The sequence below is a fragment of the Typopeltis vanoorti genome, chromosome 18 (genome assembly GCF_054136105.1).
Source record: "Typopeltis vanoorti isolate ZY-2024b chromosome 18, IOZ_Tvanoo_1.0, whole genome shotgun sequence".
Lineage (NCBI taxonomy): Eukaryota > Metazoa > Arthropoda > Arachnida > Uropygi > Thelyphonidae > Typopeltis > Typopeltis vanoorti.
Genome location: NC_143566.1, coordinates 78,699,503 through 78,721,022, shown reverse-complemented (window position 1 = coordinate 78,721,022; position 21,520 = coordinate 78,699,503). Strand labels below are relative to the sequence as shown.

At 37.1% G+C, this 21,520-nt stretch overlaps 1 protein-coding gene across 11 annotated transcripts in view; it reads left to right on the top strand.

Moving 5' to 3' along the window:
- CadN (neural cadherin) overlaps window positions 1-21,520 on the top strand; it is a 1,238,426-nt gene that overhangs the window by 952,711 nt on the left and 264,195 nt on the right. For all 11 annotated transcript variants that reach the window (XM_090407912.1, XM_090407911.1, XM_090407917.1 and 8 more), the window contains 2 exons: window positions 4,197-4,427; window positions 19,090-19,349. In XM_090407912.1, coding sequence (XP_090264038.1) covers window positions 4,197-4,427; window positions 19,090-19,349 — 491 coding nt within the window. The remainder of the gene's footprint in view (window positions 1-4,196; window positions 4,428-19,089; window positions 19,350-21,520) is intronic.

Below are 21,520 nucleotides of genomic sequence, written 5' to 3'. Positions count from 1 at the left end.
GATTTTTCATCTTCTTCCTAGTTGGTTCTCTAGAGAGATGTCCGACAACACACCCTTATCAATTTCATTTGATCCAAATACAATATCAACATTTTCTTGTTGCTTACAACTACTTGTATTTGCTATTTTGCTCTCCTTTTGTGCATTTTATAAATCCAGTCTTTAACCAATGATCCATACAAGAATTTGAAAGCTAAAAAAATTACCCGAATATAACTTGCAATTTTTTTCCCAAAATTAAAGCTAATAAATCGTGGTGTGAGATATATGTGGGGATTTTCGGAAACTAAAGTTTTCTGAAAAAAAAACTGGTGTGACTTACCAAGAAGCTCCTATTCGCTATTGCTACTTTTGACATCGAGAACAGTTTCCTTGTGTGCATCGTCAAAGTCATCTACCCAAAAAACTTCATCTTCTTTTCCATTATTTCAAGGAAAAATTACCAGTAATTTACAAGACTTGAGATACGTAATGAACAGTTCTTCACAAATGACTAATGAGAAGTAAAACAGAGTGCGAAACAGACAGCAATGGTAGGCGAGTAGAGATAGAGCAGCTATGAAGAAGTGCATATGATTGGTGCAGTATTAACAAAAGATCATGCAAGACAAAGGCAAGCCAACAGTAGAGTTGAAATGCTAATTCTCTTCAACCGAATTCCATAATATCTGAAACACATTCACTATATATTTCTTAGTTTTAACACGTTCACAACGGGGTGGTGTCAAGCAAAACCATTTGTTGCAAAATGGCAAAATATGGCTTTGCTTGAGTCTATACAGCAGTTTCTGTTGGAGGGGAGATGTGATTCATTAGTTAGTGCCGTTTTTATCCCAGTTGTCTCTTATTACATTATTTGTTGAGAAATATATTACATAGACTGCAAATATCTCTGTACCTTATTCAGTGATACAATAAAACTACTTGTTTTTCTTGCATCTTCAGTATAGTGACACTGTTGGGGAGGGCGTGTTTTTTACTGCAGGGAGCGAATTACTATCTCCAGGACGTGAGCGTCGTGGTGATAGTAATTCGCAATTTGAGTAGGAGAATTGATATGTAATATATAATTTATTGAGAAATATATACGTTTAAAATAATTCTTTTTTTTTTTTTTATTAATAATGATTCCATGCGTTAATGATGCATAGCCAAAAATTGCCACATACCCCCTGAAGACCTTTCGTGTACCACACTTTTCTCAAAAATGTGCAGTGGCTGATAAATTGAAGGAGAGAAATGAGCAGTGTCTGGGACTTGGTTTGGAATCAGTTACTTATGGTTGCAGATCATCAGATGTTACAATATTTTTATTTATATAAATTAGTGAAAACTTAGAAAAATAAAATTTATTTATCAATTTTGGTCGTTGAGAAAAGAACAAAATTGATTGTAATTTTTCAATTATTATGGTTGTATATTGTTTATATGTCATGTTTATATATAGAAGTAAATTTTAAAAAAGTGAATGTAGTAGAAGATAATTATACTGTATCTCCATCTTCTTCACACATCTGGGAAGAACACTAGATAAGATTAAAAAAAAATTGGAGGCATTTCAATAAATGGCATGATAATAAACTACCTCTGCTCTGCAGATGACATCGTCCTGATTGAAGAAGATGCAGCAAGGCTGGAATGGACACTGCAAAGACTATGTGGAGAAGGAAAAAGATACAAGCTAAATGTCAGTTTTGAAAAAAAACTTAAACAATGATATTCAGACAACAGGAGTTACTGAACAAAGTTACCAGAGAAGGATTTCAACTGGAAAATGTGGAATATTTCACATATCTTGGATGTCACATGACACATGACTTGGACTCGAAAAAGAGGTAAAAATTACAATAGCCAGAGTAACAGCTATCTTAAAAGCAATGGATAAAATATAGAAGAGCTGAGTTTATAAAGACACACACTAAACAGCATATTGTGAAAACCTGTATCTTCATCAGCATGCTCTATGAATGTGAGGCCTGGGTACTCTTGACAGAATCTGAAAGGAGGATATTAGCATTCAAGAGGAAGTGCTGTAGAAAGATCTTGGTAATAAGCTGGATCCAGAAAGTGAACAATGAGGAAATATATATAAGCCGCCGGGTTGGCCAAGTGGTCATCATATCCGCTCTTCAGCTAAAAGGCTGCGGGTTCGAATCCCACCGTGGGCATGGATGTTTGTGATTGTCTGTGAAAATACTAGTGGTGGTGGTCGCTGGTAGATGGCATTAATGTAGATGATGAAAGTAGTTGGTGGATTGAGTGCTGGAGTTGGTGCCATTCCTCAATGAGTCTTTGAACTCCCTGGAGGTGTCATGTAATAATAATAATAATAATAATAATATAGACAAATACAACGGAAAAAAAAACCTGATCCAGAAAATAATCAAAATAATAAAAACACTACTGTTTGGGGATGATTAGGGGCGATGACAACTTCAAATGGTGCGGAAACTCTGTACACAAACTGAGTCATCTTGCTCAAAATAGAATGCAATGGAAGAATCATATCAAGATGGCATCAGACACCTACAGGTGTTGAACCCATGGTTGTTGATTAAGTATCTCCATGGAGTCCGGAGACTCATCATGGGAGACCTAAACTAAACGTTTTACACACAAAACCTATCATACCTCTCCTTAAACTTATTAAGTGTCAGGGAGTGTCAGGGAACTAGCAACTAATTCTGGCAATCTATTCCCCTCATTCATCACTCCCCACGCAAAAAATCTAGCCTGTATACCCTTACTAACCATGCTCTTCCACAGATGACTCCTAGTTCTCTATTTGTCATATATTGAAAAATTTTCATTGCATAAATTTTATAACCTCTTTAATATTTTATAAGTTTTGTTTAACTTTACTCCTCTTTTCTGCCTGTCAACCAAATGTAACCCACACACCTTCAGCCTATCCTCATAGGGAGCATTCTACAGACCTGTCACCAACTTAGTCACTCATCTTTGAATCCTCTCTGCCACCTCCTGATCCTCCCCCCCCCAAAAAAAAATAAATCAAATTTGATGACTAAATCTGATCACAGTAGTCAAAATGCAGCCAAATCATAGCCTTATAAAGAGAGATAATAACTTTCCTGTCTTTACTTGTTAGCGTGTTTTACAAAATCCAACTAATCCATTAAGCCATATTACAAATTTCATAGTATGTCCTCTGGACTTCAAATCTCAGTCCACCATTATCCCCAAGTCCCTAAATTAGAACTAATCAGTGTTTAGTTGGTATAACAATCAACTCTTGAAACTCTGGGTGTTTCAAGAGTTGGTTATTGATGACCTTCATAATTTTAGTGGGAGAACAGAAGTGAGAACAATTAGACAGTAGTTTGTTGGTTGACTGTTATCACATTTCTTTGGGATGGACTGGATGTGGACCTGCTTCCATGTTGTAGAGTACATGCAGTTGAATAGGATAGATTGAAGAGGTGATACAGGATATGTGTTAGTTTTCTGAGGCACAGTTTTTTAACACAATAGGCAGGATACCATTAGGACCAGATGCTTTGTTTGTGAGCAGGTTATTGGGGTAACCATAGTAACATCCAGTTGTTGAGAGTGGTGGAAATTTTGGTGAGCAGAAGTTGTGCCATTGGCCTTGGAAAGGGACCAGAATGAGCAACTGCCATTTTGGCAGGAGGCAAGTTTGCAGCATTTGGCCATTTCAAAGTCTGACTTGGACTCGGTGATGATCTTTTGCAATGGTTGTGAGCTGCAGAGTGGGAAGTGTAGTTTTGGTGTTGAGTCATTCGTGGTAAGCAGAGGTTTTTTTCTTTAACAGCACTGGCACACTTTTTTGAGAATCAAGGCTTGGTTGGTGACTGAGAATTTGGAGTGGAATAAGGAATGAAAGCCTTCATTCCTGTGAGGATGATTTCTCTTATATGGTTGGAGCAGGTATTTGGATCAGAAGAACTGAAGTAGTAGTCAAACCATGGGAAGGAGGAATAGAAGTTGCAGAGGTCCTTCCAAGTTTGTGCCCTTGTATTGCCAAAGGAAGGACACAAGCCTGTAAACTGGTGGGTGGAGGTTGTTCTATGGCAAAAGAAACTTCTATGAGGTTGTGGTCCAAGTTTGTAGTTTCAAATTGTTTTATGCCTTAACTCAAAACCTTCATTTTTAAGTTAAACTATTAAGTATATTATTTTAAATTAACATTTATCTTTTTAATTTTTTTTTTGTAGGAATGACAGTGATGACAATGACAGCCACAGATTATGATGATCCTAACGAAGGCACCAACGCTAGACTGAAGTACTCCATTGAGCAGAACCAAGTGAATGAAAATGGAGAATTAATTTTTACAATTGATGAAGAAACAGGTGTTATTTCTACAGCAGTATGCTGCTTAGATAGAGAGACCAATCCTGAATACACTATAAAAGTAGTAGCCATGGATGGTGGAGGAATGAAAGGTAACTCATCCTTACAAGATTTTTTTTAATTAGAAAAAGCTTATTTTGACTAGTGGACTTGAATGATAATTGAAGTTTTGAAATCCTGTTCATCTTATTTTTATATGAATAATTACATCAGCTGATACAATAATTACAGGCAAATTGGCTATGAAAACATTTACAATTTACAGATAAAATCTACTACTGGTGGTGGTAGATGGCATTGCATGTTGATGGTAGTAGCATTGTGTAATTTGAAGTTTAAATAAAGGAAGCAATAAATGCCTTCTGACAGTGAGTCCATGGACTCCTTGGAAGGTGTCACATGATAATAATAATAATAACAGTAACTAACATCAAAAATTTACATGATAAATTTCTCATAGAGTTATCAAGTTTGGTCATATTTTTTAGCCAATGTATTTTGTGAAAGTTAGGAAATTTTATTTTTGCCCACCATTGTGTTTGAATGTATGCATCTTCTGCCGTTATATTATAATTAACTGAAACATGATCATAAAATGTAAGAATGATTTGCAATTTTAAAATTGCAACAGGAAAAAAAATGTATATGCACAAACTTATAATCCACAGAATCTTTATTTCTATCACACCTAACCTATTACTGAATGGCCTGTTGCCTAGTAGCACAAAAATATTTATTTAGAAACAGTACCTAACAAAAAGAAATCAAACATTCTCACTTTATGGTATAAGATTTGCAGTGAGCCAACCATATGTAAACTTAATAGAATCATCCTGTTTTTAATTTTGAACTTATCCAATTTCTTCTTCTTCATGTAGCTTCTTCAGTGAGAGGGTGCAGCACCATGTCCTTCTAGTTCTCTCTGTTGGTGGCTTTCCTTTTTGTTTATGCATAGCCATGCGATCCTGTCCATGATCTTATATCTTCAAGCCATGCCCTTCGTTTTTTGCCTCTTGATCTTGAATAATTTTTCCTTCTAAAACTGTTAGTTATCCAATTTAAATATAAAAATATCTTAACATATTCTGCCTGCTAAAGCTATTTGCATTAATTATGCCATTTTAAAATATTAATTTTAATTATATAATAATATCTCAGATAATAGTGCTTTCAATTTGGGCTCTGATTGGAATAGATATTTCTCTGTTCTGTTCTAGCCCTGCTAACACATTCTTGAGTTCAGTCAGTTTTCATATCTTCATAAAAATTTTAAATCTTAATGTTTCAATTTTTCTTGTTTTGTTAAAATATCTGAAGTATGCAATTTTTAGAAAAGTGATTAGAGCAAAACAAAAATTCTCCTTGCCCCAAATGTACTCACTCAAGATTCCCCCCCCCACACCACACACACACCTCACATTTTTAAATTAAACGTATTTAAAATTATTGGGAGTCATCAGAAGTTCCATAAAGTGATTACCTATGCTATATGATTGTTTGGAGAGCATTTTCATTGTGTGAGAACCATTCCATGGTGGAAAAGTCAAGAAATAATAAGAATCTGAAGAACAGTAAAACTATATTGATTTTTTGAAAACTATAATTTGTTTATATTAATTTTTATTACTAGAATGGCCTTTATAATGTGCCTATTCTTTTGTGCTTTCTTAAAGTTAAAAAAAAAATGTTTAGAATATTATTTTTTATTAAATAAAAAATTCCATTTTCTCCAGTCCTGTAGCTAATTCAAGACCCTTGATTAAGACCTCACTTGGACTATTATGCACAGGTCTGGTCACCTGGTTTCCACTGTGATTCTGATATATTGGAGAGAATACAAAGGAGAGTGTTAAAAATGATATCAGGATTGTGGAATACTGATTATGAAGACAGATTGAGAATTTGTAGGCTGCAGACACTAGCAAACAGGAGAAAGAGGGGTGATATGATTGAGACTTACAAACTTCTGAAAGGGTCATACAGGATTTCAATTGATGGAATTTTTCAATTTATGGAGGGTGGGGGGAAAGGACGAGAGGGCATCCTTGAAAGCTGAGAATGAAGGCTGCCAAGAAGGGTGTGAGGGCTAGTTTTTCTCTCAGAGGGTGGTGGTGTGTGATTGGAATGGATTGCCATTGGATGTTGTGAGTGCAAGCAGTGTGAATGAATTCAAGAATAAGTATGATAGCTGGTGTGTGTAGTAGCCTCCCTCAATGAGTCTCTGACTCCCTGGAGGTCTCTCTCAATAATAATAATTGCCAGCTGGAAAAATCTACTTGCCATGGGTGAGGTGGCCAAGTGTATTTGTCGACCCCTGGTTATTAATCTCCTATCAACAACTTCTTTCCAAATTGTCAGCACTCCAGTAATATCATATCTAACATTTTGGTCTTCTAAGGCACCGCTTCTAACTTATTCTATCCACTTAGACCCTGGCCTTCCTCTCTGTTTTTTTCCTGCCATCTTGGTGCAAATACCTGTTTTGCTAACATTTCCTATCCCAATTTTGTTTAAGTTAACATACCACTTGCCATTACCCCTGCTAACACATTCTTGAATGCTATGTCAAGTTCATTCCTATTGTCTTCATTTTTAATATGATTCCTCCATTGATGTCATCTATTCAGGTGCCACTAATTTCCCGCTGAACTCTCATATCAGTTTATTTCCAACCCAACTCTCAGATCCATAACTTAAAACTGGTTTGAACACTGTCTTGTATACTGCTAGTTTGGTGTTTTGGTTAATTTCTCCCTTATTCCATATACAGACAGTTCCGTGGTTATGGATGACCAGACTTATGGCATTCCGTACTTACGAACTGCCTTCTGAGGCTCCCCATAAGGATAATTTATAATTCGGGAACTGTGCCCTCAATTCTGTGATGATTTTCGTGACTTCACAGAAGAAGACATCGCCGATGCCAGAAAAGCTGTGGTGGATAGTGGCAATGCACTGCAGTTGGACATCAATGAAAATGATGTCATTGACTTACTAGAGTCCTGTTCACAAGAATTAACCAATGAAGATCTTATGGAGATAGAGAAGCAGCTGATAGAAACACAAGAATCAGAAGATCCAGAGCCAAGAAAGTTTATGACAAAAGCATTAGCTGAAGCCTTTCGTTTCATTGAAGCAGTATTTGCAACTTGAGGAGCAAATCCTAATATTGGGCGATGTACAAAGATTTACCATGCAGTTATTGAGCCCATCAACTGCTATAAGGCCATTTATGATGAAAAAAAGAAAAAGGCTGTGCAAATATCCCTAGATACCTTTTTTTTAAGAACTGACTTCAGTGGTAAGCTCCTCTCCTATTTCATTTTTGAACTGTTTCACTGAAAAATAAACTTTCATTTTTTCTTCTATAATGTAATAGTTGAGTCTACTACAGTTACCTGTAAAGGCTACCCAACTTTAGTTCTTTTAATTTAAAACTTTCTTTCATGCAGTTGTTTTCAATGTGATATTCATTTTTATTATTATTATTATGTGACACCTCCAGGGAGTCCAAAGACTCATCGAAGGAGAGTGTGCCAACAGCATCGAATGATTGATCCTCGTCCAACTACTAACCATGCTCAAATTTGCTTAAGCCATTAGTAGCAGAGGCTCTACCAATCGACCACTTCCAATTTCAGTTCTTCTGTACACTCTTGTATTCTTAATCAGCATGAAGATATCACTATCAACAATGACATAATCAATGAGCTATTCTTATTTCTTGTGTCTTCTCTCCACATGAACTTGTGCACATTTTTATGTTGAAACATAGTGTTGTAATGACTAGTCGATATTCCAAGCAGATACCATTACTATTAGCCTTTGCCCTTTTCTCAAAATTTTGCCAAAACATTTCTGTATGGCAAGTGGGATTTGTTTCCTACTTTGCTGTTTAGGTCTTCAAAGAACACCACTTTTGTCATTTTCTTTTTCAGCTGCTTGCTCTAAATGACTCAAATGTCTCCACTTGATTCTTATGAGTTTCTGTGGGACCATTAAGCACATATAAGTTTCATTGTCCATTACCCCATTTTGAAGTTTGCCCACATAACTACTTGAAATTAGCTTCCAATCTAGAAGTTTATTTTTATGTTTAGTTGAACTCATTCCTTTCCTTGATCTTTATTACCTGAATATAGCATTCTACATTATTAGTATAGAAGTCTTCTATTTTGTCTTCTTTGTCTCATTAATGCCATTTACGTTCACATGGTACTTTTCCAGATCTTCTGCAAGTTTGATTTCCTTTCCATTATGTTGCTGGTTCCTATCTTCTGATTCTTCTTCTTCTGGCATTGCATTTATTCATGTTCTTCTAGATGTTGAGCAATGTTTGTTCCAGTAGCCAACTTTTCACTGTTCACTCTGGTTCCCTGAAGAAAATAGAAGAATCCTTGTTTAATTGGGCCATTCCCCAGCTGACATGAAATCTCATCATGTTGTACCATCATATGCATTTCTGGTTTTTGCCAATAGAGAGTGCAACTTGTCAGCTAAGTCCCAGATTGCCAGCTTATTCTCATTCATTCAGTGAGATACCTACTAAAAGAGTGAACCATGCGAAAGTGAGGATTGGACATTAGGTCAGGAGCTCCAGTCAGTTTTCCACATTCCTTAAAGGCATTGTGGTGGTTTCTTCCCAGTTATTTGGCTTGGACCCTTTAGCAACCTATTCTATCAGTGGTTTTCATAAAGCATGAGCTCGTACATAACTGGAGAAGCATCTGACGAGTAATATAGTAGAGAAATGAAAGTATAGTAGGAAAGCAAGAGAGGTAGAGTAAGGAGATAATATTGTATGGTGTTTATTCCATAATCTGGGAATATGCCTCATGAGTAGTCATGAAATCATGCTTTCCTTTTCAGGAGATTAAATTATTGATGCCATTAATGAATGCAAAGTGAGGAAAGTGAAAGAATTCCTAATTTTACTTGGGTACAAATTATGTAAAACTTATATTATTAGTGCTTTGAGGGGTGCCATGGTTGGAAGTAATTATTATTATACAGGAAGAATGGGGTAATATATAGATGAATAGAATGAATTCAAGCAAAGTCATATATAGAAGGACCTGCATATATGGCTGATGGATTTGGAGTTAAGTATTTGGAGGAAGTTCTGTTCTTTGAGAGTAGGAAAGTGTAAAATCAGGGAAACCAGGGCTATTGGAAGAGGGAAAACCTGCTATTTAGGTTAGTATATATGCAACCCACCCTTGAGGTGAGTGAGTAAGTATGAGAAGAGGGAAGATCAAAGAATGCTGAATGTACAGGTCTCAGATCACTAGAGTCATTGAAGAACGTGGCAGTAGATTTGAGCTGTGCTAAAAAAAAGTGTTTTTAATTGGTGTATAGCGTGGCTTTTGTTGCAAATTGTGCTACATTTTTTTCAGTAATACAAGTGTCCTTAAATATAGTTTATACTTATAGTATCACGTAAGTAAATTAGCTTATAGTAGAGCATATAACATAGTATAGTAGAGTGTTTAGTATTTAGCGTTTAGTTGTAGTAGTTCCTTGGCACTATTTGAATGATGGTGGCAGCTGCAGCTCCAATTACAAATGGCGTGTCACCAAGTCCTACCCATTTAAGGACCTGTATTTTGCATAACATACTACAGGATTTTGTGACATGTGGTGCTTATGATATATATGCATCTGAGCAGTTTGGTATGTGGCAGGTGAGAGAAGGGGAAGGGGGAGTACATTATGTGCAAAACGCAGGCAATGGGAAGAACTTAGTGGGTTAGAGATTACTATAACCAACTTTGTTGTATCAGTGGCAGGAGAATCTCAATCAAGAGAGATGAGTAGTGTGATAGAGGATGAGAATAACGAGTGAAATATGAATGAAAAAATAAGGGTGGGGAGTGTGGAAAGTTTGAATAATTGTGAAGTTTTTTGGAGATGGTCTTAATTGGGAGGATGCATGGCGAGCAAGAGTGGCTAACTTGCAGAGAGAGAGAGAGACAGAGAGAGAAATAGATGAGCTGAAATGTCTTGGGAATGAATTGAGAAAGTGTGAAAGATGACATTAGGTGAATGGAAGAGATGAATGCAAGGCGAATCAGAGTAAGAGTGAGAGAGAGTTATGGGAATGATAGAAGAGGAGAAAATAGAAACAGTAGAAGAGAGGGAATAAGAGAGAGAGTTATGGGAATTATAGAAGAGGAGAGAATGGAAACAGTCAGAGAGAGAGAGGAAGTGAGAAGAATGCCAGGGAGTGCTAGAACCAGGGATAGAGTGATGTCAGGTAAGTAGAGGAATACAGAGAGAGAAAGTGTGAGAGGAGAGAGAGAGAGTGAGGGATGCAGGTGAGCAATAAAGGAACAGAGTGGTAAGAGGTGTGATGTATGGAGACTCGATGATCCGTGGTGTGCAAGACAGGATGGCAGAGGAGTGTTTGCCTGGAGGAATGATAGAAAGTGTGGTTATGGCAATTAAGCGAGGTGAAAAGGTGGATGAGATGATTGTGATGGTGGGCACGAATGACTTGAGAGGCAGTGTAAATCCGGTGGCAAGAGATCTGAGATTCATGCTTGAGGTAGTACAAAAGAAAACACAAAGAGGAAAGATAGTGTATGTTTACTAGGTATGATAATGATGAGCTGAATAGAAAAGCAGTAATAATGAATAGCATGATAGCCAGAATGTTTCAGAAGAGAAGAGAGGCTTGAAATATATGGATGCTTGGAGAGTTTGATAGCAGGAAGAAACTATATGTAAGAGACTGTTTGCATTTGAATGAGGAAGGATGTAGGCATCTGGAGAGATTGCTGTTCTCTGAATGAGTCAGTGTGTCAATTCAAGAAAACTAGAATTACCAGGGTGGATGGTAGCAGGGGATGGCCTCTTGTGGGAATGGGTGCTTAGGAGAAGGGGGGGGGGGTAGGAATACCTTAGGTAATGCTGAGTCCAGTGGATTCAGGAGGGGATAAGGATAGGTATAGAACCAGTGACCTTTTTATACTTTACACTAATACTCAGAGTATCTGGAATAAAGGAGATGAATTGGTGGTGCTGATAGCATCAGCCTGTCCAAAGATTATTGGGATCTCTGAGACGTGGCTGATGGAAGATGATATAATAACAGGAATAGAAATAGCATGGTAGAGCATTTTTTGAAAGGATAGGAAGGAAAAACGTAGTGGTTGAGTACTGCTTATGATAAATGATGACATGTCCTCTCAGAGTGGAGGCTTTCGAGGGTAGTGACACTAACGGTTTGAAAGCGTATGGTGTGAGGTAGAGGTGGGCAAGACAGGATATTTAGTAGGGTGTTGCTACAAGCCAAGGAGCACAGAGGGTGACGAGCAGGAGATGTTTAGGCAGTTGAACTTCTCAAGTGCAAGAAGAATGATTGTTATGGGAGATTTCAACTATGGCAGTATAGATTGGGAAGAGGAAAATGCATGTAGTAATAAAGGAGTGGAATTTCTAGAATTCTTAGGCAACATGTAATAGAAGGAACACGAGTTCAAGAGTTTTCGATTTGGTCATAGCATCAGAAGAGTTGATCATAACTGAGACGACATCTCTGCCCCCAGTTGGAGAGAAGGACATGTGGTTTTGACTTGGAAGATGAATAGAAATGTAGGAGTATAGAGAAAAGGGAACGTGTGGAATTATAAGGCGGGTGATTATAATTGTCTTAAATATCAACTTGGTGTAGTTCCATGGATGGAGGAATTGGAAGAGCAAGATATCATTACTGCTTAGGAAATTGTGAAGGAATATTTCTTAGAAGCAATAGTAAACTTTATTCCACAAATGAAGAAGCAGACACAATTTAGTGTAAAGTGGATGACAAACCATATCAAACAGGAACTTGCAGGTTAAAAAGAGGTTATTGAAAGAGATATAAGGAGAAGGGTGAAGATCAGATGCATGAAGAATATAAGACTCGGTCCAGGAGAGTGACTAGTATGGTAAGGACGGCAAAACTGGAATATGAGAAGAGATTGGCACTAAGATCCAAAGAAAATCCTAGGGAATTTTTTAGCTATGTGGCCAGTAGGAGGAAAATGATAGAAGAATGACATTGTGGGATAAAAATGGGAATAGAGTGACTGATGTAGAGGACGTAGTAGAGTTGTTCATTGAACACTTTATTGGAGTATTTCGTCCTGTAGAAGAAGGTTTTAATACTAGAGAGAAAGATAGGGCAGGTTCAAGGTTTAGAAGTGCAAGAGGAGAGTGTTTCAAATACTGAGTACTCTGGATGTCAATAAAACAGTGGAAGTTAATGAAAACCCATAGTAAATTTCACTATGAGTTTTGAGAGAATGTGCTAAAAAAACTGGCAGCTCCCTTGACCTAGCTTTCTAATGAAAGACTGGCCATTTGAAAGGTACCCAAGGAATGGAAGGAGGGTAAGATAGTGCGATTGCTTAAGGGCAGTAGCAGGCTGGAAGCGTCAAATTATAGACCAGTTTGTGTTTCTTCAGTAGTTGTTAAGATCTTAGCGAAATTAGTGAGGGACCATATACAGCATTGGGCAGATGAGGATAATGTTATCTGTGAGAGTCAGCATGGATTTGTTAAGGGGGCATTCTTACTTTAGTAATATGATTACCTTTTATAATAACGTGACAAGAGTGGTTGATGAAGGAAAGGCATATATTACCATTTTTTTTTTTTTTGAATTTTGCAAAGGCATTTGACAGGGTGCCACATGATAAGCTGATATTTAAGTTACAGCACATGGGTTTAGATGTCAGGTTAGTCAACTGATTCAGGATTGGTTATCTGATAGGTATCAGAGAGTTGTATATGGTGGAACAATATCAAGGAGGCAGGTTACAAGTGGAATCTCACAGGGCTCCGTACTGGGACCTTATTGTTTACCCTTTATATCAGTGACATTGTCAATGGATTGCAGGGGAATATTCAGTTGTTTGCAGATGATCTGAAGCTGATGACATATTGCAAAGGTGGTGAAGGTAACCCAGAGGTTTACTGCAATACTGAGAAGGATGCTTACCTGCAGAGATAAAAGAGTTATCGTTCCATTGTATAAGACCCTAATCAGACCACACTTAGACTATTGTTCTCAAATTTGGACCCCATGATTTGAAGGGGATAAATTAACTGTGAAAAAGGTGCAGAGATGATGATAAAGATGGTTTCAGGACTGTACATTGTTAATTATGAGAATCAGCTGAGGAAATGTGGACTGCAGAGTTTGGTTGATAGAAGAAGGAGAGGTGATATGATTGAGACTTTTAAACTGTTGAGATGTAGTTACAGGGTTAACACTTGAGAGTTCTTTCACTTGGTTGAACAGTGGGAAGGCGCAATGACAAAGGGCCATCCCTGTAAGTTACAAAAGGAAGCTGTGAGCAAGAGGGTGAGGAGTGGTTTCTTTGTGTGGAAGGTGGTTGAACCGTGGAATGCATTGCTTGATAGTAGTGAGAGCAAGAATGGTCAATGAGTTCAAGGAGTGGTATGATAGACTGTGTTTCCTAGGAAGGAGCTCCCACGATGAGTCTTTTGACTTCATGGAGGCCTGAATCATAATAATTATAATGTATGTTTTCTCCACTAAACATTAACATGCGGTGACTATATTACAGGAATAGAATGTAAGAGATATTCTATTTTCAAAGAACACAGAAAAAGTTCCATGTTTAGTCTTTAGGGTAGAATTTTTTATTATGTCAAAATATCTTAAAAATTAATTTAAACTCTTAGCTCATCTGCAGCACTAATGTACTGTAAGTCTACAACCTTGTTTTTTTTGGGGGGGGGGGTCATAAAAAAAATTCCTCCCTACAACCTAAAAGTAGATAGAAAAGCCAAGATAGATTACATAAATTTAGTGCTCAGGAATAAGATTCAGGCCAGTAGGTTACTAGGCACCAGTAGGTGGTAGATGAGCTTTAATTGTCCACTCTAATATCACCAACTCTACTTATTGAAGAATTGAAGTGGGATGAAAAGGTTCTGGATTAAGCAAAAAGCATATATATATATATATAATTGATTCTCTGCAGACAACACCTGAGAGTGTTGTCTGCAGAGAATTTGAATGTATTTAAGATATATGGTATGATGAGCTGTGTGCAGACAGACCTGCCATGAAAAAAAGTATGTATAAGGATACACGTATGTGTGCGCACACGCACAAAACTGTTTGTATAAGAATTGCAGATGCATAATACAGTTGAACACTGGATTATTATTCACAGTTCAAAATCACTATTTCTCATAAATTAGAAATTTTAGATAATCATTCTGATTAAGATTGGGTTTATTGCAATGTGCTTTATAACATTCTTTGAAGAGTCTCAAATTATTAACAATTCGTGTAAAGCATATTTGCAGCTAGTTTCAGGTAACCAGAAAAGTTTGTGCGGTTTTCAGTAGAGTTTGCTACAGTGACTTGTTTTATTTTGTAATGGTTTGCAGAGTACAATTTTTATGTGCATCATAAGGCATAGATACACATCAGTCAATCGTACACTCTAACTTGGTGTGTAATCTTTTTCTGTGATTCTGAACCCTTTTAAAATGTCAGTTGAACCTGGTGTAATTTGAGGGCTCGTTTATTTTATGAATTTAAACTCAGTTCAAAGACTTCAGAAGTGTCCCATAAGATATGTGTTTCATTTGGAAAAGATGCAGTAGCAGAATGTACTGTGCAGAAGTGGTTTAAAAAATTTGTTTCTGGTGATGAATCACTTTGAAGATGCACCACATTCAGGAAGACTGTCCATTATTGATAATGAAGAATTATGTGCCGCTGAAAATAATTCTACATTAACATGCCAAGAACTCTCACAAATATGTAACGTGAGTCGTGAAACAATTCATTTATACTTACATCAACTGGGAAAATCATGGAAGCTAATCAAATGGGTCCCACATGCATTATCAGATGACATACTTCAAAGGCTATCAATTTAATCTTCATTTCCTTCATGTCATAGAAACAAGCCTTTTGGATTACTTGCTCACTTGTGATGAAAAATGGACCTTTTGCTCATTCTAACAGGAAGCAAAAACTTATCACTGGTTGTTACCAAACAAGCCAATACCACACAGGGCAGCGCTTCATCCCCAGAAGACTATGTTTTGTGTGTGGCGGACTGGAGTCTGTATTGTCCACTGTGAATTTCTCACAGCAGGCCAATTACAGCTGAGATCTACTTAAGAGTGTGCAGGATGTGTTACTTCAGAAACAGCCAGGACTAGTTAATCGGAAGAAAGTGCTATTCTTACAGGACAGTGCAAAACCTCATACTGCAAAACTTACTCATGGGGATTTGTACTTTAGCATGAGAGATACTTCCTCATCCTCCATATTCACCTGACATTTCTCCAAGCGATTATCACTTTTTTTTTTTTTTTGGTGCTTGGCAATCACATGTGAAATAGACAGTTCCTCAATAAAACAGAGATTGAAGCAGAGGTTGCTAAGTTTATTACTTGAAATGACAGAGTTTCATAAAAGGGGAATTTACAAACTTGTATCTCTCTGGGAAAGAGTTGTAAATTGTGAAGGTGCTTATTTTAATGAATAAAACATTTTATGAAAATTTCTGCAGTTGTTTAATTTTTATTATGAAAAACTGCATGCCTTTTTTGGTTACCTCATAGAAACTCCATGTTCTGCAAGACCACATTTCTCAGCCTGGAGGAAACGGATATAATCCACATATTCTGGTAGTATGATACTGTGGTACAATCAGTCTGGCCATAGACATCTGATGATCAGAACATGTGGTTTACATCTATTTTCTCCAAACTAAAAAATCAAGTATTGCAGAACATGAAATTTCTACTAACCACAGGATCCTATGAAGAAATGAAAAAATTCTTCTCACTGGGTCCTTTCAAATTTGTGTAACTCCTAAGAGAATGCGAAGTTTATTAAATCAACTTAATCTCCATTGAAACGATGGTCTAAAAATTTCTTAATTCTGGGAAATTGTGACTTCACAATTCTACAACTCTACTATATACTAGTCCATGTCACTAGGTACATGCCCATTCTTATTTGCTCCAATTTAGATAATAGGATCCCGTCAAATGCTTAAAATTTAGTCTTGCAATATCCTGGTGAACTCAATGATCTTTAACCATTTCCATTTTATCTAACTCAACTATCATTTGTTAGAGAAAGTACATCAGTTTCTCTTTCCAGACCTGTGTTTCATAATGCCATGCTGTTCTCCCCCCTCCCATCCCCCCCCCTAGCATATTTCTATCCACCCATTACCAAATTCTTTTTCTCTTACACAGCTTTCCCAATACCTTAGACACCACTTCTGAGTTAGTGATTTGGTGTGCAATATGCTACTTCTGTCTTGGAACCTTCTTTATATAACAAGACTGTTTTGTCCTCTTTCCACCCATTGGGAACCTGTTGATGTTGTGACTTAAATTACCTGATTTGGGGAACTGTCATCTCTCTAGCACTTTATCATAACATATAGGTCAATATTTTGCCAATCTCATGACTGTATTCACAGTGAGATTTATTAATATCCTCAGCACCTCGATTTCATCTACCTCTACTTTTACATCACACCCCTTGAGAATGAAAGACTATACACTTTGTATTATACAGATGGAGGATTTGGGAGTGATCTTGGGAGAGGGAGATCAAGTTCAGAGGACATATTTTGATATAATAAATTTAGTTTGATCCTTTATCCAAGTGTAAGCAAACAAATTTTGCACCTGAAAATATCTTCAGGACTGAGGTATGGTGGTGCAACACCAGGCAACTCTGAGCAAAGGCAGACCAAGCTCTCATCACCTTATCTCAGTATCTCCCATAATGCAAAGCACATCTCCTTGGGACATGTATACTGCTATGCATTAAGGGAAGGGCCACTACCCAGACCAGTTTTGATCTTTATTGAGGTCTCGTCAGTGGGAGGCAGACCCAAACGTGGAGATACTAAGGCAGAAGCAATAGGAGAGGTCATATTTACCTATACAGGTTGCCAACAGGTGTACCACCTTATTATCAAATAACTCTGGATATAGAGAAAGATGTTGAAAGTTTATTTTGCACTTGGTTAGACTATAATAAATTTAGTTTAATCCTGGCTATCCAATAGCCAATGTATTTAAAATAAGGGACACTCCTAAACAAAAACAGGCTATAATAGCCGTTATTATAATAATAGTGTTTAAGAAGAGTAGCATGGCAATTTTCCCAGAAACTATACCTTAGTTTAATCCTTTATCCAAGTGTAAGCAAACAAAGTTTGCATCTGAAAATATCTTTAGGACTGAGGTAAGGTGGTGCAACACCAGGCAACTCCGAGCAAAGGTGTACCAAGCTCTCATCACTCCTTGTCTCAGTATCTCCCATTGCTTCTATATTGCTTCTGCCTTAGTATCTCCACATTAGTTCTGCCTCCCACTGATGAGACCTCAATAAAGGTCGAAACTGGTCTGGGTAGTGGCCCTTCCCTTAATGCATAGCAGTATACATGTCCACAAGGAGATGTGCTTTGCATTATGGGATATACTGAGACAAGGAGTGATGAGCGCTTGGTCCACCTTTGCTCGGAGTTGCCTGGTATTGCACCACCTTACCTCAGTCCTGAAGATATTTTAAGGTGCAAACTTTGTTTGCTTACACTTGGATGAAGGATTAAACTAAATTTATTTAGTCTAACCAAGTGCAAAATAAACTTCCAACATATTTTGATAAGACATGGCCAAAATAGCACCAAGGATCATTTGGATATTGAAAAATGCTCTGGAAAATAGGAATAAAGATGGCACACCATTTGGTAACGCCTATAGGTGGAGATGACCGTGCTAATACTTCTGCCTGGTATCTCCACTTGGGCCTGGCTCCCACTGAAGAGACCTCAATAAAGGTCAAAACTAGTCTGGGTAGTGGCCCTTCCCTTAATGCATAACATTATGCACATCCGCAAGGAGATCTGTTTTGCATTATGGGAGATACTGAGATAGGAGTGTTGGTAGCTTGCTCCACCTTCGCAACGAGTTGCCCGGTGTTGTACCACCTTACCCCAGTCCTGAAGATACTTTCAGGCACAAACTTTGTTTGCTCACACTTGGATAAAGGATTAAACTAAATTTATTATAGTCTAACCAAGTAAAAAATAAACTTTCAACTGAGGACTAAGAATGTTTTTCAATTTGTATTTATTTATTTATTTTTTCTATTTTTACTTATTTTTACATAGTCCAGAAGCTTTCTCTAGAGACCAAACTGGAACTTTTTCAAACCACTTCACACCTCTATTAAGCAGGGCAGTGGTCTCACACCAGGTGATGAAATCCATCTCCTACCTAAAGACAATCACAAACATTCATGCCTACGACAGGATTTGAACCCACAGCCTGTTGGTGGGAGAGCAGGTATGCTAATCACTCGGCCAAGCGGACTGACAGTTTCTTATATCTCTCTCTCTCTCTCTCTTATGAGAGAGAGATATAAGAAAATTTTAACACATGATAGGAAGAAATAAGGATATAAAATGTAGCATACCATGCCTGAAATGTTTATGAAAATCAAGGTGCCGTAGTCATCTTAATTTTTTTTCATCCCTATTTTAGCTATAATTTTCATTTTGCCAAAACTTATAATAGTGGAATAGAATAATATACCAATATGTTTACCTAGCAGACAAGATGTCAATTATTACTTTTCATTATAATTTATTGAACTCATATGGAATGTATCATTTTTGTTAATATTGTTCTTTTGATATATTTGTGGCATATTGCAAATTTTTGGTATTATTATTATTACAGGTACTGGAACAGCAACTATCAAAATAAAAGACATTAATGATATGCCTCCAGAATTTACAAAAAAGGAATGGCACGTAGAGGTAGATGAAACAGAAGGTGATAATATTCCAGAAACTCCAATTCTTGTGGTCTCTGTTAATGATGGTGATCTTCTTGAAACAAACAGGTTTAGTTATAAAGTAATTGATAATGCATTTGGAGCTGATAAATTTACTATGGTTACAAATTCTGATGGAACTGGCTCTCTAAAAATTGCAAAAGTAAGTATGGCATTTTTATAATCCCCATCTTATTTAATATAGAGAATGTCTTTATTTTTATTTTATTTTTTTGAAATTAAAAAAAAAAAAAACATATTTCATTCAGAATTATGAATATATGTAAAATATATCTACTCTATAATATAAATTGATAAGCTTTTTTTGTAACATTTTCGTGTCATGTTTTTTGTCAAGTTTGAAATGTTTTGAAAATCAGGGGCTAGCTTGAGTGTCGAGTATTCAAAATTCAAGGAGAACCAGCCTACCAGTCCAGAACTTGGGGGGGGGGGGTGCCCTAGGTGCCAGAACCCCCCTTTCGAGTCTTCAAAATTTGAGTCATCAGAATTCAAGGAATTCAAGGAGAACGTCGCAAGTGCTGGGGGGGGGGGCAGAACCCCCTTTCACGTTTTCAAAATTCGAGTCATCAGAATTCAAGGAGAACCAGCCTACCATTCCAGAACTCGGGGGTTTGGGTGCCATAGGCTCTAGGAGGACGGAACCCCCTCCCCCTTCGAGTCATCAGCATTCAAGGAGAACTGGCCTACCAGTCCGGAACTTGGGGGATGGGCGCTGGGGGACCCCCTTTTGAGTCTTCAAAATTCGAGTCATCAGAATTCAAGCATATAGAATTAGAATAAAGAATGAGTCTGCTGCCACAGTATGATAGTGATGAACCATGATTGTGAATGAGTCAATGATAAGATTGTGCAGGATGAATAGTGTATAGTCTTGATGAAAGAAGATTGTACCTATTTAATGGATTGCCTTTAAATGGTTTCATAGTTAAATATTTGAAGAAATTGGTGGCACTTCTGATAACTCAATCATTCATTGAGTTATCAGAAGTGCCAAATCAGGGAAATGCAGTCAAGCATGTATCTGGCCACCCTGGGAAAAATGAGTGGGAGTACAGAAATGATCATCCAGCACTGTGTAGTTTTGAAATCTGAGAGTTGGTAATTATCCCATACCATGTATAAGTAATGTTAAAATAGATGTACAATGCATGTATGTTGAAATACATTAACTACATCAATGAGACTTAGTTGATAGAAGATGACATAGGGATAAAATGTTAGGAATATTGCATTTTCAGAGAGGATAGAGGGATTTGGGAGAAGGAGGGGTATTAGTGACTGCTAAAGAACTGCAACCAGCAAAAATAGAAGTTGAGCAGGATATCAAGACTAAAGCAGTTAATTTGAGGCTGTCTGGTATGACAGAAGCCAACAACAAAATGTTGATTTCTGCTATGGACTGAGGGGGAATGGGGGGGGGGATGTATATACTGAGAGATATGAATGCCACTCATCAGCAGAATGAGCAATTGTTATAGAATACTTTGACTATGGTACATAGATTGAAAGGAAGAAATAGCACATGATAAGATGGAAACAGAATTCATCAGTTGCTAAAGAATGATCACCTCAAACAGCATGTAATGGAAGGATCTGATTTAATTGCATCAAAAGATGCTTCCATAAGAGGTAGCTCCTGTGATCTGAGAAAGTGACCATACAATCTTGTCCTAGAGATTGCTAAACATGCAGAGGTCTCAAGAAGCAGTATATGTTGAACTACGTACTGTTGATTATGACAAACTTTAGTGGCAGCTTAAATCAGTGCTATGCCATAAGAAGCTACAAGGGGAAAATTTTGGTAATGCATGGGAAATAGTAAGGGGGTGTGATTGAGGAAAGCAGTATCAGAACTTATCCAGGGTTGAGAGAATTAACTGGTCAGAGTTAAATGGATGAGTAGCATTGTAAAGAAGGAAGTGGAAAAAAAATTGTGGAAGAATTATAAAGGAAATGGTAATCAGCATGTCATATTTGAGCAATGCAGACAAGAAGGGTGACTAGCATGGTATGAAAGGCTAAATCAAATTACAAGAAGGAATAGCCACAGGAAATCCTAAGGATTTTTTTTTTATGGGTAGTGAGTAAGAGGATTATTGATGGATAACTTAACTTTTCAATGGTAGGAAAGTGAAAGAAGCAGAAGAAATACTTTAATTACTAAAGATCATTTTTCAAGGATTTATCATTCAGATGGAGATGTTTTAGTTACTAGTGTGACAGAGGCTGATGTTAGACTTCAGAAAGACAAATTGGAAGTATTCAGCATATCGAGAAATGTTAATATGAATACAGCAGTGAGACTGGATAGAA